This window comes from Anomaloglossus baeobatrachus, chromosome 5 (assembly GCF_048569485.1).
Source record: "Anomaloglossus baeobatrachus isolate aAnoBae1 chromosome 5, aAnoBae1.hap1, whole genome shotgun sequence".
Classification (NCBI taxonomy): domain Eukaryota; kingdom Metazoa; phylum Chordata; class Amphibia; order Anura; family Aromobatidae; genus Anomaloglossus; species Anomaloglossus baeobatrachus.
In genome coordinates, this window is record NC_134357.1 from 302,478,683 (window position 1) to 302,494,430 (window position 15,748).

At 43.4% G+C, this 15,748-nt stretch overlaps 1 protein-coding gene across 1 annotated transcript in view; it reads right to left on the reverse strand.

Annotated features, from left to right (window-relative positions):
• Window positions 1-8,644: 8,644 nt before the first annotated feature.
• The window catches only part of LOC142312750 (polycystin-1-like), a 258,417-nt gene continuing 251,313 nt past the window's right edge, over window positions 8,645-15,748 (reverse strand). Inside the window, exons 42-46 of the mRNA XM_075351738.1 lie at window positions 12,887-13,058; window positions 12,519-12,806; window positions 12,281-12,415; window positions 10,937-11,212; window positions 8,645-9,434 (exon numbers count right to left, since the gene is read on the reverse strand). Coding sequence (XP_075207853.1) covers window positions 8,814-9,434; window positions 10,937-11,212; window positions 12,281-12,415; window positions 12,519-12,806; window positions 12,887-13,058 — 1,492 coding nt within the window. The 3' untranslated portion in view covers window positions 8,645-8,813. The remainder of the gene's footprint in view (window positions 9,435-10,936; window positions 11,213-12,280; window positions 12,416-12,518; window positions 12,807-12,886; window positions 13,059-15,748) is intronic.

Consider the following 15,748-nt stretch of genomic DNA (forward strand, 5'->3'; position numbering starts at 1 on the left):
ACACATGAGCCCCCCTGAATACCCTTGTTAGCTGAAGCCTCACAGATATTGCAGATGATAACAGTGTGAATGCAAACCACACAGCTCTGCAACACAGTCATGGAAATCTTGAAAAGCAACAGTCAATGCAAACATGTGTTGCTGTCCCTCTATGATTTAAACTGTACGTGACAATTTGACAGTGCAGAGGCAGCAAGTCTTATTGTCTATATAGTCGGCCTACCCAGAACAGATATGTGTTTTGCTAATAAAACAAAGTGTTTTGTGCCCGCATTATTGTCTGGGCACAGCCTACCGTACCCGGGTACTGTGATGTCCAGTTGCCAGAAATACAGACTTTACGCTCCTCTCACGGTAAACAGTATAGACAGCACTGTAAGAATGTTGGTCTGTGGCACAGGATGCTGCTCACTGACGTTACAGTGCTCATCATCAAAGTACAACACAACTCCCCTCACAATTGAACAAAGTGTTTCCGCGGTGGCTCCTTGCTGTAACACACACCTTTAGCTTTTCATTCTGTTCATAGACAGCATCTCCAAGTCCACCCCCGAAGAGCAATTTTCTATTGCTATAGTGACCAAAGGCAGATCCAAAAAAACAGCAGCCCCTTGTGTGTAGTCTGCAACAATGCATGCAATGAACGGCAAATAAGCATATTGCGTTGACAGTTGCTAAAGCTGAACAATACACCTTCACGCTGTCAATTCATATCCATGTGATACTTCATGGAGGAAGTACTCAAAAGTGTGAGTTTTTGCCTTCTACTTACAGATTGTTGACAAATCTTACAGATTCCATGACTTGGGTGATCCTTTGCGATGTCCAAAAATTCACAGGCTAGGAAAGGCTTACAGCCCATGCGACCTGCATAGCCAACACGACTTCTGCTCAGAGTCAAAGTTGTGGTCCAGGATTCAGTTGTTGACGTGCTTCCAGTACTTTGTCTCTGGCCAGGAAGACGCAACGTAACCTCGTCGTCAGTAGCATCCTCCTCCACCTCCTCTGCTGACCTCATCGACTGGCTGACTTTGGTTTGACAGTAAGTGTTGTCTCCAACCTCATCAATAACCCTGTGTGTTTTCATTCCCCTCGTCCTGAGTCCTCCGAGACAACCTCTTCCTGCCCTGACCGAATAGTAAAGTTGTCCTTCCAATCAGGTATCTGTGCTCCTCATCATGTTCCCCATTGACTCCACCAGGAGGATTTACTATTTGGAAATGAGGGTGTAGATTAGGCTTAGCACCTTCTTCATCGGGGCCTGTATCCCAGTCACAAAGCTTCAGGCTATCTGCGCAGATCATTTCCCCTGTCTCATGGAACTCGCTACCTCAACACGTTAGATTATCTGCTACACACGCAAGCTTCAAACTGAATCTGAAAACTCATCTGTTCAGAAATGACTATAACCTTCAATGACACCACCACCATACGTACTTGACGCTCAACCTAAACAACTCCTACTGTCTCCTCCCAAAAATCCTTTAGAATGTAATCCCGCAAGGGCAGGGCCCTCTTCCCTCTGTACCAGTCTGTCTATAGTTACTTGTATATGTATTCTGTATGTAACCCCCTTCTCATGTACAGCACCATGGAATCAATGGTGCTCTATAAATCAATAATGATAAAAATAATAATAACTTCCTTGTCTGTACTCATTGCAGCTTTGGAGCAGACCTCTGATTCCCAGGCTATAGTGTGACTGAACAGCTATGCAAACTCAACCATCTCTGTCACCCCATACTCAGCAGGGCTGGTGGAAACTTGAGAGCTGTTAGGAAGCAAGTGCGATTGGATTGACACCACAGAGGAATGGAGTATTTGGGATCTTGAAATTGGGGTGGAGGAGAGGCCACTTTATGGAGCAATTCAGATCCATTGAAGCAGCTGCTGATTTGGCCTCATCTACATTTGTTAGCGATGGTCGTGTTCATGAAAAAAGGGATCATATCAGATTAACCATGGGAAGAAGTACACCTGTTCTTTTGGATGTTATTTGTTGTTACAAAACGGTGACGCCTTAAACGCAAGCAGCCTGCTGCGGTTTCAGTTGCGCCCAGGCATCAGCTGCCATTTAGGCCTGTGCCTCGGGTTGTCCAGCTGGCTGCTTTCTCCTCCACGTGTAAGTGTGGAGAGGCAGCTAGTGCGCATGCGTGTGACGAATTACCCCAGCCGCAGCCTAACTCCAGTGTTTCACCTAGTGAGTATGCTCAGACTGACTGTGCCATTCCTGAGGCTAAGTCTTCATTTCGGGCTACAGCGCATGCTCCCACACTTAGTGCGAAAAGCCTCTTTGCACAGGTACTTGCACTCCGTGACGGGTCTAAGTCCTGTGTTGTGCATAGACACCATGCTAAAGCTGATAGTCTTTTTTCAGAGACTGTATTTCATGCAACTGACTATGGTCAGGCACTTACTGCATCAGAAACTAGGTCCGGTAATGAACTCTTTGGCCCTGCCCGTGATGTGGGGGGCCCATTTAGACCACAGGGCATCAGGTGTCCTGACGATGTGGCCAGGCCACTCCCAAATGGCTTGCAGAGGCCCGCCCCTATGACTTGTCACCTCATTATTGATGGTCAGACGATGACTGGTGAGGTGTTTGGGTCATGACAGCCATGAGGTCATCATTGAAGTTGCGGTTCCAAATAGGACGCTAGTTATGCCACTCATGACGTGTCACTCTGCTTTTGTCTCCAGGAAGTGCATTGTGGTCCACCCTGGTTTGGGGCGGACCCAGGTTATAGAAGGTGCTGGAGACAACAAGGAGGTGCGCAGTCTTCTATTATGCTCCGAAAGAGCACACCTCCATGTGTTGAACCCATTGTGGCTTTAGGCCAGAGGTAGGCAGGGATAGGGTGTTGATGCAGGCCGCCACCACAGTTGGTAACGCAGAACGGTTAAGACCAGCTCCTGTCCTACAAGTCCTGCTTGTGCAGCCCAGTGGCATTAACAGGCCTGCTGCTGCTGATGCGCCTGCTGTTCACAGGTGTGGCCCCAATGCACACGGTCAGCGTACTGAATGGCCCCTGTGATGTTAACAGGGAGTACCTGGGCTGGGTGGGCATGTGGACCCTGTGACGCTAACAGGGCTCCCAGTCTCAAGATCCGAGTGGCGTCTAACTTGGTTCAGGCTACTATTAGTTTCATAGCCACACAGCTCTGTATCCTCCACCGAACCTTCCAGTTGCCAACCTCTCCTTTTCCATCTGGGAGCACGGTGGACACTGACTGCTGATGGGGATATATACCTTTAGCTTTCTTTTCTTATTAATTTTCGTTATATAGCGGTAACATAGTATATACCACCTTATCCAAATCTGCCAGTCCCACCGTAACAGATGGTGTTTCTTCATCAAATGTTACTTTTGCTTAACCACCAAACCCACGGACCAAAACTTTTTTCCCCTTTCCAACACACCTGTTCCCCTTTCCACCAGCATCTGTCCTTTTTCAACTCATTTTGTATATGACCAAAAGTGCAACTCTGCAGGGACACCGTACTCAATGGCATCTCAGCACAGCAGCCAGCCCTCGGTCCCTCAGATGTGGACAAGTAAGACCATTTCCTCCTATCGATGAAAAAGCATTGAGATTCACTCTGTGCACCCTGGTGTTTAGTGGAAAAGCAGATGTAAGATTGCGTAACACCTTCTGCTGATACTCCTGCATACGTGCGTCCCTTTCTATGGCAGGAGTTATTTCGCAAAATTTTGTGTTGTACCAGGGATCTAACAGTGTGGCAACCCAGTAGTCAGCATGACTTGGAATTCGTACAATCCGAGGGTCATGTTGTAGGTAGTGCAGCAAGAAGACGCTCATGTGTCTTGTGCATCCAGGAGGACCAAGTCCTTGGTGTGTTGGTGGCAGAGAGGTGAGAATCGTGCCTCCTTCCTCTGCCCTCTCCCTCCAAACCGAAATGTGAGCAAGCTCTCACTCATCTGCTGAGTCTTCCATGCCCATCGCAAGTTCGTCCTCCATTTCTTCATGGCTCCTGCACCTTCCTCAACAATTTTTGCTGATACTATGCGCCCTTGTTAATCCCTATCCCCCACCATAACTGCTGCCTAGGTGCCGCTTACCGTATGGACCTTGTAGATCTTATTATCCCTTCTGCATATGACTCCTCCTGTACTTCCTCACCTTCCTCTTGGACCAATACCTGACTCCGAATAATGCTTACAGTGTGCTCCATCATGTAGGTGACCAGAATTGTCACGCTGAGAATGGCATTGCCAGTGCTAAACATCTTCGTCGACATTTGTAAACTGTGTAGAAGGGTGCATAGGTCCTTGATCTGACACCACTCCAGCAGCGTGATCTGCACCACCTCTGGATCAAGTTAGCCCAGGGTATACGTCATACCGTATTTCAGCAGGGCTCTGCGGTGCTGCCACACACGCTGCAACATGTGCAGATTCCAATTCCTGTGTGTTGGAACATCGCATTTCCGGCGTTTAACTGCCAGACCCTAAGACTTCCGGAGCGATGAAAGTTGTTGAGCTGCTGGGTGCGAAGGATGAAAGTGACCACATAGCAGCGTGCCCGCTGCACAAGGCCATGTAGGCCGGGATGGTATTTTAAAAATTGCTGGAGAATCAGATTCAACACGTGAGCCATACAAGGCCCGTGTGTCACATTGCCCTGACGAAGGGCCGCAGACAGGTTTGCATCATTGCCGCACATGGCTTTTAAGTCACCAACGTAGTCCACTCAATCAATTTGTACTCTGGTCCCAATGGGAAGACACCACACCCTTTTTTAGGCCCCTCCTGTCTGCAGACCACTGCCAGACAAAGCTATGAACCTCTTGTTACTGTTACCCCCAGTTCAGTTTTATGAGTTTGTGTGCTTGTTACCTGACTACGTTTCCTGCTTGCTGTTTATGTACCTCGTTGGCCGATCCGCATTTCACCTCTGCTTGTTTTCTGATTAAGTCCTGGCTATCCCATTCTGTTCCTCTTCCTCAATTAATGTTTTTGAACCTGCATGACTACTATTCTCTGGAACTGCAGCCTTCCACAGGTATTGATCAACGTGGGCCCTGTGTAATTCCAAATCACTGTATAGGGGTTAAAGGGTTTCAGGGTTCTGGGTGTCCAGCTTGGTGAGTGGCTTACCTCTAGCCTATCCTTTACAGCCCATCTGAGTGTGTCGATCCAGGCAGGCGTTACACCATGCCCTCTGCAGAAGGCCATGTAGGCAGGGATAGTGTTTTAAAAATTGCTGGACAACCAGGTTCAACACGTGAGCCATACAAGGCACGTGTGTCACATTGCCCTGAAGAAGGGTCGCAGACTGGTTTGCATCATTGTCGCACCCGACCTTCCCTGACTGCTGGTTGACTGTAGACAACCATTGATGAAACTCGGTCTCACTCTCCACAGCTAACCGTCCACAATTCCTCAGCGGTGTCTCACATTTCCCCTACATTTCAAAGTAAACATTTGACCGCATGATGGCCTTGAGCTCTGCTGCCAGCATAGTAAGGAGGTGTGTGGGATTCCTTGGGCGCAGTTACAAGGAAGGGTGGCCTGACCACACAGGGTTTGGGCCGAGGTGGAGGACCCACACGAGGTTGAGGAGGCAGAAGCAGTGGAGGAACTTGTACATACAGAGGAAGGATTGACACACAAGTCATGGGGACGGCAAGACTTGTGCAGCAAACCCTTCTCCATCTCTCACCATAGTTACCCAGTGCCCAGTCAGCAACATGTAACTCCCCTGTCCATGCTTACTGGTCCAAGTATCTGTGTTGAAATGCACCCTGTCACACACAGAGTTTCTCAAGGAATCGGTGAGGTTGTGTGGGACCTACTGTGGTAGCGCGGGCACGCCTTTCTTGGAGAAGGAGTGACGACTGGCCATCGGCTTTTTTGGGCACTGCAATGGGCATAAGGTCTTGAAAATCCTCGGTCTCAAAAGGGTGTAAAGGCAGCCTTTCTGTTGCCAACAAGTTGCAGATGATGAAACTCAACCTCTTAGGCATGTCATGCCCTTCGAAAATCATGTAAAACATAGCGAGGGGACTCCAACCACAGTCTCCCTCGTTTCCACTAATTGGGCCACACACACCCCACTTGACTGGCATCAGTTGACCCCCATTTTCAAGATGAAAAAGATGCTTTGCATGAAGCACTCTCAAAAATACGCGTGCCTTTGCCGTCCCCTGGCTGAGCCAGGGGAAAAAAAGTCCTCTGAGAGCCATGACTTGTTCATCTTGGTTCTTTTAGAAACACAGCGAGGGGACTCCAACCACAGTCTCCCTCGTTTTCACTAATTGGGCCACACACACCCCACTTGACTGGCATCAGTTGACCCCCATTTTCAAGATGAAAAAGATGCTTTGCATGAAGCACTCTCAAAAATACGCGTGGATTTGCCGTCCCCTGGCTGAGCCAGGGGAAGAAAAGTCCTCTGAGAGCCATGACTTGTTCATCTTGGTTCTTTTAGAAACACAGCGAGGGGACTCCAACCACAGTCTCCCTCGTTTCCACTAATTGGGCCACACACACCCCACTTGACTGGCATCAGTTGACCCCCATTTTCAAGATGAAAAAGATGCTTTGCATGAAGCACTCTCAAAAATACGCGTGCCTTTGCCGTCCCCTGGCTGAGCCAGGGGAAAAAAGTCCTCTGAGAGCCATGACTTGTTCATCTTGGTTCTTTTAGAAACACAGCGAGGGGACTCCAACCACAGTCTCCCTCGTTTCCACTAATTGGGCCACACACACCCCACTTGACTGGCATCAGTTGACCCCCATTTTCAAGATGAAAAAGATGCTTTGCATGAAGCACTCTCAAAAATACGCGTGCCTTTGCTGTCCCCTGGCTGAGCCAGGGGAAGAAAAGTCCTCTGAGAGCCATGTCCACATTGTCAGTGGACAGACGCGTGTGCTTATCTGCCAGCAGACCCCCAGCAGCACTGAAGACAGGTTCCGAGAGAACGCAGGCTGCAGGACACGACAAGATCCCCAAGGCATACGTGGCAAGCTCAGGCAATTTATCCAGATTGGAAGCCTAAATTGAGCAGGGCTCAAGTTGCACAGTAATGGCATCGACGTTTCCTTGCATATACTCATATATCTGTGTGTCCTCCTCTTTTTCCTTGTCCAGCTGTTTTGTTTTCGTATGAGTATATGTCCTTGTCACTTTCCCATGTGTTTGTGTTGTGTTGTGAGTTGTTTGTCACCTTTTGGACACCTTTGAGGGTGTTTTCTAGGTGTTTTTATGTGTTTTTGATTGCCTGCCATTGTTTCCTATGCAGTTCGAGTTCGGTTCGTCGAACGTTCGACGAGCCGAACTCGAACGGGACCTCCGTTCGGCGAACCGACCTCGAGCCGAACCGGGACCGGTTCGCTCATCTCTACTTCTGACGCATTCATTAGCATGTTAGTACACCCAGAGGGTCGCGCTAACATGCTAATGGAGCCGACTAGCAAGGGAAGCAAAGCCCTCGGGACTAGTCCCTGCGCTCATTAGAATACGATACAAGATCTTTTTAAATACTTTTTCTAAAGATCTCTTTATCTATGCTAGTGTATACAGGGACGGTATTTATCGATTAAATACTTGAATGCTTGTGCATTTATATCCATTGCCTTTACAAAGTTCTTCATTAGGCCAAACTTGATATGCAATGGTGGTAACAAAATCTTATGTGTATCAACAAGTGCTGGTTGCAGGACATGTTTATTCCCTGGCTAAAGTGAATGTCAGAGAGGAAAGTCTCTTATTGTAGTGATATTCTCTTGCATGACTATCCCTCTCACACAGAAAGCAGCAGTACTTTGTGCATCCATCCTGAAGACAAAGTAAGTGGGCAACCACATTTATGTCACCACAGACGGGCCACAAATGTAGGTCATGTTTCAGGCCCCTCAACAGCTGTTTGATAATGTCATAGGTTTCCTTTATGTGGACTGCATAACCAACTGGAATTGAAGGTAGTGTATTGATATTATGCACTCCTACATACATTATAAGCTCCACATAGCCCCCTATATACACTATGAGTCCCACATAGCCTCCTATATTCTTTATGAGCCCCACATAGACTCCTATATACATAGAAAAATTACATACACATGAAAAAAAACACCACATACTCACCTTGCTCCCGTTCTACATTGCGGTCTGCTTCGGCCTTCAGTGCACTGACGCTCCCCACAGCACATGCAATGATGATGTGACGTCATTGTGTCTGCTGTGCCTCATGCTGATTGGTAGAAGATGGAGCCAGTGGCCCATCCTCCACTAATGTGTTCATCGCTGGCTGCTTCCTGAGAGTGCAAATAGCGGTGACATCGGGCTGCAGCTGGGGGGGATGGGTGGTGGGGAAAGGCATTGTGTGGCCCATGGTTCAATGTTTTCAGCCCTTTGACTTTCTCGATCCACGTGACGGACTGAAACAGCCAGAGGGCTGGATGTTGCCCTCGGGCAGCACTTTGCCAAGCCCTGCTCCTGTCACCCAACTGAGGTCAAAAGAGTGTCCCTTTGGCCTCCATTAGGCAGGTATGTGACAGTATCATTTTTTGCATATGCAATAGTTCAGCAGACTGAGATTTTCCATACAGAAGAATCCAGAAAAAATGAATACGGTGTGGTATAAATTGTTTTTTATTTTATAATGGGAGCCTATTAGTGACTGAGTGACAGAAGCCTATATAGTGGCATCTGTCAGAGATATACAGTAAGTAGGAAAACATCCCAAATTATATCTACAATGAACACCGCACAATGCTTTATTTTCCTTCATGAAAACCTACATACAATTTTGTCTACAATTTTAGTCCTACATACAATATGTCGTCTCATACTGCATCTTCTGGCTTCTCAGAGTCCCAAGCTCTACGTTTCGGTGGAATTGGTTGCACAATAAACTCACTTTGTTTACGAACGCCGGATCTTTCCTCACTGTGAGGTCTTCTCATTGTCAGGAGGGTTTTAACACCAGAAGTGGGGAACATTGAGAAACTTGCACTTTCTGGGGTTGCCTTTTGAAATATACCATAGATATCAGACATGGGTCCCTTATCTTTTAGACGAGTGAGAGCAGACTCTGAAAAAGTACTGTAGGTGCGAGGCAGGTGATGTTCTTTGAGATTATCTGGAGCTGATGCTATTTCTTTTTGGGGAACTTTGTATGATTTTTGCATTGTTTGCCAAAGTTTTAACTTTTGCTCCAATATGCACACTTCCCTAAGGACATTGGTCACTTTATCCATCTTTTCTAGAAGGTTAGTCACTGCGGTAGGAAGGTGATCTACAGCTAGACCAGGTGAAACTAAAGGTCTAGGGCTGGTTGGTGATGCCACATTCTCATACTGAAAACTGTGCTTAGATAACACTGTCCTGGACCGACCATGGAATGATGCAGTGAAAGATCTTGCTAATCCAGAATCCAAACCTTCAAATTTTACCTTGTGCCGATACTAAAAAGGGAAAAGAGAAGATAATTATAGCAAAAATAGATACATTTTCAATTTATTAATATAATTACTAGTAATCTTAATCAAGTGCTAATATAGGAAAGGATTATTTACAGTTAGAGCAGTCAAATTTTGGAATGGTACACAAAATGAGAACGCAGTGCCAAATAAGTTACAATTACTAATGATAGGAGAAGGACGTTTAATCATTTATCCTCATTATCTGCGTCAGAAACAAATTTTGGGTTGTAAGATTGCATATCATTGGCCAATGTACTTATTCAGCTTTCCACTGGTTCAATTATTACTTAAATAGTTGAAATGATGAATTAATGTCTTTTTTTCACCTAAATAACGTTATATGTAGCTATATATATATATATATATATATATATATATATATATATATATATATATGCAAGTTTTGGACGCTCAGCTACAACTTGTCTTTTATTTGGATGGTTTCTATTTTATTAAGGAGGGACATTATATTGCAAGAATACATAGACATTTCTTTTTAGCTATTGAAATTTCTTAATATGAAGTAATTGAAACATGAATTTATAGTAATCCAATTCAGCCAAGGTAGATAAATTCACTATTTTGAATTTAAAATAAGATTAAAAAAGACTATAGGGCCCATACATCAAAGTATTTATGCCAGAAAAAGTGAAGCACAGTGTACAGTTGGAATTCTTTGTGCTATATGGTGGTAATCAAAAATGTATTTACTTTTGCTGTTCTCACACCAGTTTCAAGCAGCTCCACAAAAATAAGCAGAGCTTGAGGCAGGGACAGTTACGGCATGGTTAGGCCCACCTATGAAATTCATCAAACGTGGCGGTAATTCTTATGCCCGTAATGATAAAATGTGCTGAATTCATCTGTCAGCAGGTTTTTGCTATGTAATATAAAGTATGGTATAGGTTAACATAAAAATTTCAGTGATGTGTCTATTTTCACACTGTGTGCAATGGTTTACCTGCAACGTTTGTTTTAGGTTCAGGAGATTATCATTTCTGGACTAGGTCAGCTGCTGTGATTAGCAGCTCACTGTCTATAAATATTGTACACTGAGAGCCTGGTGTGGGCAGGAGCAACTTTTTGAGCACTGCTACATGCCAAATCTAAAAACTGATTATGGTAGATCCACTGTATTCAGGAAACTAAGTGATACATCATTGGATTGAGGGACTGTTTGCCTACATCATACTCTCAGATGAGGAAGCAAAAGCCTGCTGACAGATTCCCTTTAAGTAACTTGTGCCTTTTAATAAATTTGGCATTTCTTATTCCTACACTACCCTCATTAAGACGGGAGTATGAAACGCCAGTCTTAATGAATCAGGACATATGTCTAAAACACAACAACACAGCTATAATGAAAACAGTAATCAATCTGCATTCTACAAATTAACTGAGCCAAATTTACCTCGGCTGTTCTGTCATCATAACTACATGGACACATGGTTATATGAAGACTATATAAGTAGGAAGAGTTTTACCTCTTTTACTTTGCTGACTCCCAACCATAGTTTGAACCTTTTGACAAGAAAGTCAATCATCTCGTGATCTTGAAGTTCCAAAGCTGGGCGGTAGATTTCAGCTCGAATACTGCGATGAATGCTGAGTACTAAACCACATAAAAATCCTCTGCACACCATAAGAAGGATGCATCCAAACAATGATCCTGCCAAAGGAATGCGCTTCAGTAGAAAATTAAATCCAAAACCATACTGTAGGATATGAAGACAGTTTGTAGATCCTTTCACAATGGATACCTTTATGGAGATAGAGAATACTATATGTTATATTCATGTTCCTCATGTAAAGGATAAATTTCTTTTTACAAAAGGTTAAAAGAATTGTCTCATGAAGACCCCTATGCAGGGGCGAAAAGATCGCAGCTGCAGAGTACACGACCACGGTCGGGCACAGTAGGCCCGCCATCCCTTGTGCCTGCTTCAGTTGGATGTGTGTTTGAGGGTGCACATCCAGATGAAATGCATTGCAGCACAGATACTCGTCAGGTGGTTGCGCAGCAAACAGTGGCTGACTTTGGCATGTACATGCCTGGCCCAGCGCTATCCAATTTCAGATGCCGGACACTGTGTGCTGACTACAGAGGACACCGTGCAACATGGCAGCGGCGCAAGGTGAGTACAAAGTTTTTGGTCCAGAATGGGCCCAGGATGAGGACATTTAAAACAGGATGGACCTAGGATGAGGGACATATATACCATGATGGGGACAGTGTATACTAGGATAGAGACAGTATATACCAGGATAGGCCCAGGATGAGGGCATATATACCAGGATAGGCCCAAGATGGGGACATATATAAGATGATGAGGAACATATATACCAGGATGGGGACATATTTACCAGGATAGGAGACATATTTATCAGGATGGGGGACATATCTACCAGGATGGGCCTAGGATGAGGACAAATATATCAAGATGGGGACATATTTACCAGGGTGGGCCCAGGATGAGGATATATATACCAGGATTGGAGATTCATTTATTAAGATGGGGCCATATATAATAGGACGGGGACAAATATAACAGGATGGTGGACATATTTACCAGGATTGGGGACATATATACCAGGATGTAGCCCAGGATGGGGGACATTAGTACAGAATGTAGGACATTAGTACATAATGGAAGGGGAGGGGGCAACTCATTTAGCATGCTACAAAGGCCAAACATCTGACCAACATGAAGTCTCATGCTCACAGATGTAGTGGATGGTGAGATATGGAGCCTGAAAGTCAAAAGTACAAAACATTGTTACCCTTTTGCTTGTCACTGTATTACAACACTTAATGATTTATTACTTACCACACTTACACAATGAATAAGTGCAAGGAATAAAATTGTGATAAAAACTAAGCATCCCAATACATCCAGCTTTAACTTTTGAAATGTCTTTCCAAAAACTGACCATCTCCGTACAAATCGCAATTGTAGGGAAACCTAAACAAAAGAAAATATGTTGTTGCCCTTGTCGCTATTTGTATAATTCATCTATGGCATTCATAGTAACCATATATTATATCACTATTTTAGTGAGTCTCACCTTTATCATGACAAGAAATAGTAGAAAGGCAGACAGTGCTACCTGTATCCGAGATAGCATGGCTACATCGTACAGGCTGATAAAAGACCAAGGGCTTTCCTGATATTGGTCTATCACAGACTTAGTCAGCCAAGTCCTTGCAAAATGCAGAAATCCAGTAACTGCAGAAGTCAGTCCTATAATAACTTGTGTCCAATTTGGAGAGTAAGATGCCTTTGTAGAACAAAAATCTTTTATAGCAGCCAGCTCCATATATAAAAAACAAAATGCAGAAAACAGAAAAGATGACTGTGGAAGATGGAAAAAGGCTGGTCAACCACACTGTAGACAAGGGAACAACTAATTAGAACCTAAATTTAGATACTTACAGCTAGTAACATGGGGAGGATCAGACCATTATTGACCACTGAGAGGTGGAATGGGAGAACAGTCAGTCTGGAAGTTCCAGCATCATCGTGTGGTAGGAGATTGAGTTGGAGAATAGTGGAAATGTGAAGGTGGACGTCCTTATGATACTGGGCTATCTCTAATTCCAAATTACTAGGCAAGGAAAGAAAAATAATGACAATCTTAAAAGATTCAGATAATAATAGGTGAATAGGTGATGAAGTGTAATACTTGGCAGTGGCTGTTTGACATTCAACAGAACTATCTTCATTGACAATCCAAAAGTAGAACTAATACCAGTACAAATCTGTAAAAAAAATGTTTTAAATGTATCCAATGCAAAAAGGCATAAAAACAAGATGTTAGGTGGATATAAAATATAAACTGATACAAGACAGGTACAACTAACGCATTTCTGGCCCTTAGTCTCAATTAGGTTGACACTAAGGGTCACTTTGGGCCAGAAAAGCGTTACTTGTACCTGTCTTGTATTAGTTTATATTTTTTATCCATCTATCTTCTTGATTGTATACCTTTTTGCATTGAATAAATGTATTTTTTTTTAAGGATTTGTGCTGGTACTATTTCTACTTCTGGATTGTCCATGGAGCTGCCCTGCACTGTGCACGTTATCAGGTGAGCTGAAATGTTATTTTCTATTGTAACTTCATTCATTCATTCATTGTCCACTACTGAAGATGAAAGCTAAGATAAAAACAAATAAGGACATACCCCGCATTAAGTAAATAGTAATAGTACAAGTCAGTAACATTAGAGTACTTAATTGATACTATTTTAATTAAAAGAACGTAAAAGCCATCCCACCGCAACAAGGTGTCCCCAATCAGGATTGACGCTATCTCTTGAAGTTCACCTTGCTATTTGCCAGCAGACCTCAATAGATGGAGCAGAGCAGGACCCAGGCCGGACTTTATCATACCTGCCTATTGAAAGCTATAGAGACAAGATGCAAAGCCCAAAAAGGGTGACCCACAATACTGTATGTATAATGTACAAGGGACTAAAGGAAAACCAAAGTAATGGGAATAGTGATGCACAAGCGTGCTCTCCAGTGCTGAATACTCAGGTATGCGTATTACTGTTGAGTATCGTGGGTGATCAAGCGAAAGCTCAAGTCTTTGCCCAGCATGTTTCGTGACCATTAAACGCATCAACATGTGGAGATTGCCTGTCATACACAGAAATGCCATAGCCATGTTATGATTACATTACTGTGATTGGCCACCTGTATAGTGTTGTTGGGTCTTATATAAGACTCGGGGACTCGATACTCTGTACACTGTCCTCAGGAAGCAGTTCAGGGAGATGTAGGAGGGAGAGCTTACATTAGAGCAGCTTTTGTGAAGAAAAAAAGGGGGGTATGCTTCAAGCTTGAACAAAAAGGGCTAAGTTTTTGCTTTACTAAAAAGAGCAGTGTGGAGGGAGAGCAACTCCTCCCTGTTCATTGTCTTATTGTCTGTTCAAAGTAATTAGCAATAATTTGTTTTTATTTAACTGATCCTACCCCAATGGTTAAATTAACTTTGGATAGAAGTTTAGCTTTCTTAATAGATACTGGAGCAGGGAAATCTGTTGTGTATGTGAATGATGGTTTTCTGTGGGAAATCATCAAAGCATTTTATGGTGATGTACTTGGAAATCCACTTTTATTCCATGCCTCTGCTCTCAGACTGCCAACATTTATTTGTTTTGTTTTTTCCTTTCATGGACATAAATAGTTTACAGTATGCAGAGACTGTGTTATCACAAGGTCCTCAAAATTCACTGGTAATATATATTGTTGCAATGACATCAATGCTGAAAAGAAATGTATATGTATCAGGATAATTTATTGCTTGCTGTTCTGTTCACATTTTACAACATAATTTATCTATTTTCCTTTTGTATTGCCCAGCAAAAGAAGGAAGGTTACAAGATAGCAGCCTGAATTGGCCCAAAAACTTGGTTTACAGCAGAGACCTATGGCTTATTATTCAGCAGCACTGGACCCTATCACCAGGAGTGCATCTATTGTATCAGAGCCACATTGGTGGTTCAAGCTAGGGTTGAAAGGGTCACAAATAATTACAAAGTTACAATTAACAGAATATTTACAGTATGGTGTTCTCAGTTAGGTACAATCTAGACAATGTGCCTTTTTCATGCCAAAATTGTGGAACGCAAGTGCTACTTGTTTATGTATTCTGTATGTAACCCCCTTCTCATGTACAGCACCATGGAATCAATGGTGCTCTATAAATAAATAATAATAATAATAATAATAATAATAATAATAATAATTTATTATAATAATAATAATTTGAATCTAGCTATGCTTTGGATACTGGATTCAAAAAGAGGGCAAATATGTCACCTATTATATTCTCAAACAGTGGAGGGCACAGCAGACATACATAATAGAGAAACCCTGAAACTGGCCCTTGCCCCAAAAAAGTCATATTTCCTGGATCATATTTCCAGAAACATGTCTGCTAAATAAGAAAGTGAAAAATAAGAAAATCTTGTCCTATATGTTATTTATTTAGTTCCTTCAACCATGTCAAATACAGATGACCACATACTGTATCATATTCAGAGCTAGTCATAGATTGATCTAACGCAGATTTTTTTTTTTTTTTTTAAATAAGATGTTGGTTAATTCTACACTGGATATGCTATGGTTTACACAAAATTAAGTAATACAAGCAGAACCACTCTCTCTTCTGTCTATACAGGAGGCAGAGATGAAGATACTGATTCACTGAAGCTTTTGTAGTGGCAAAGGTAAAGATGGCCAAATGTGTATATCGGCTGCAGATAATGTCAGATGAGAAACCTACAAA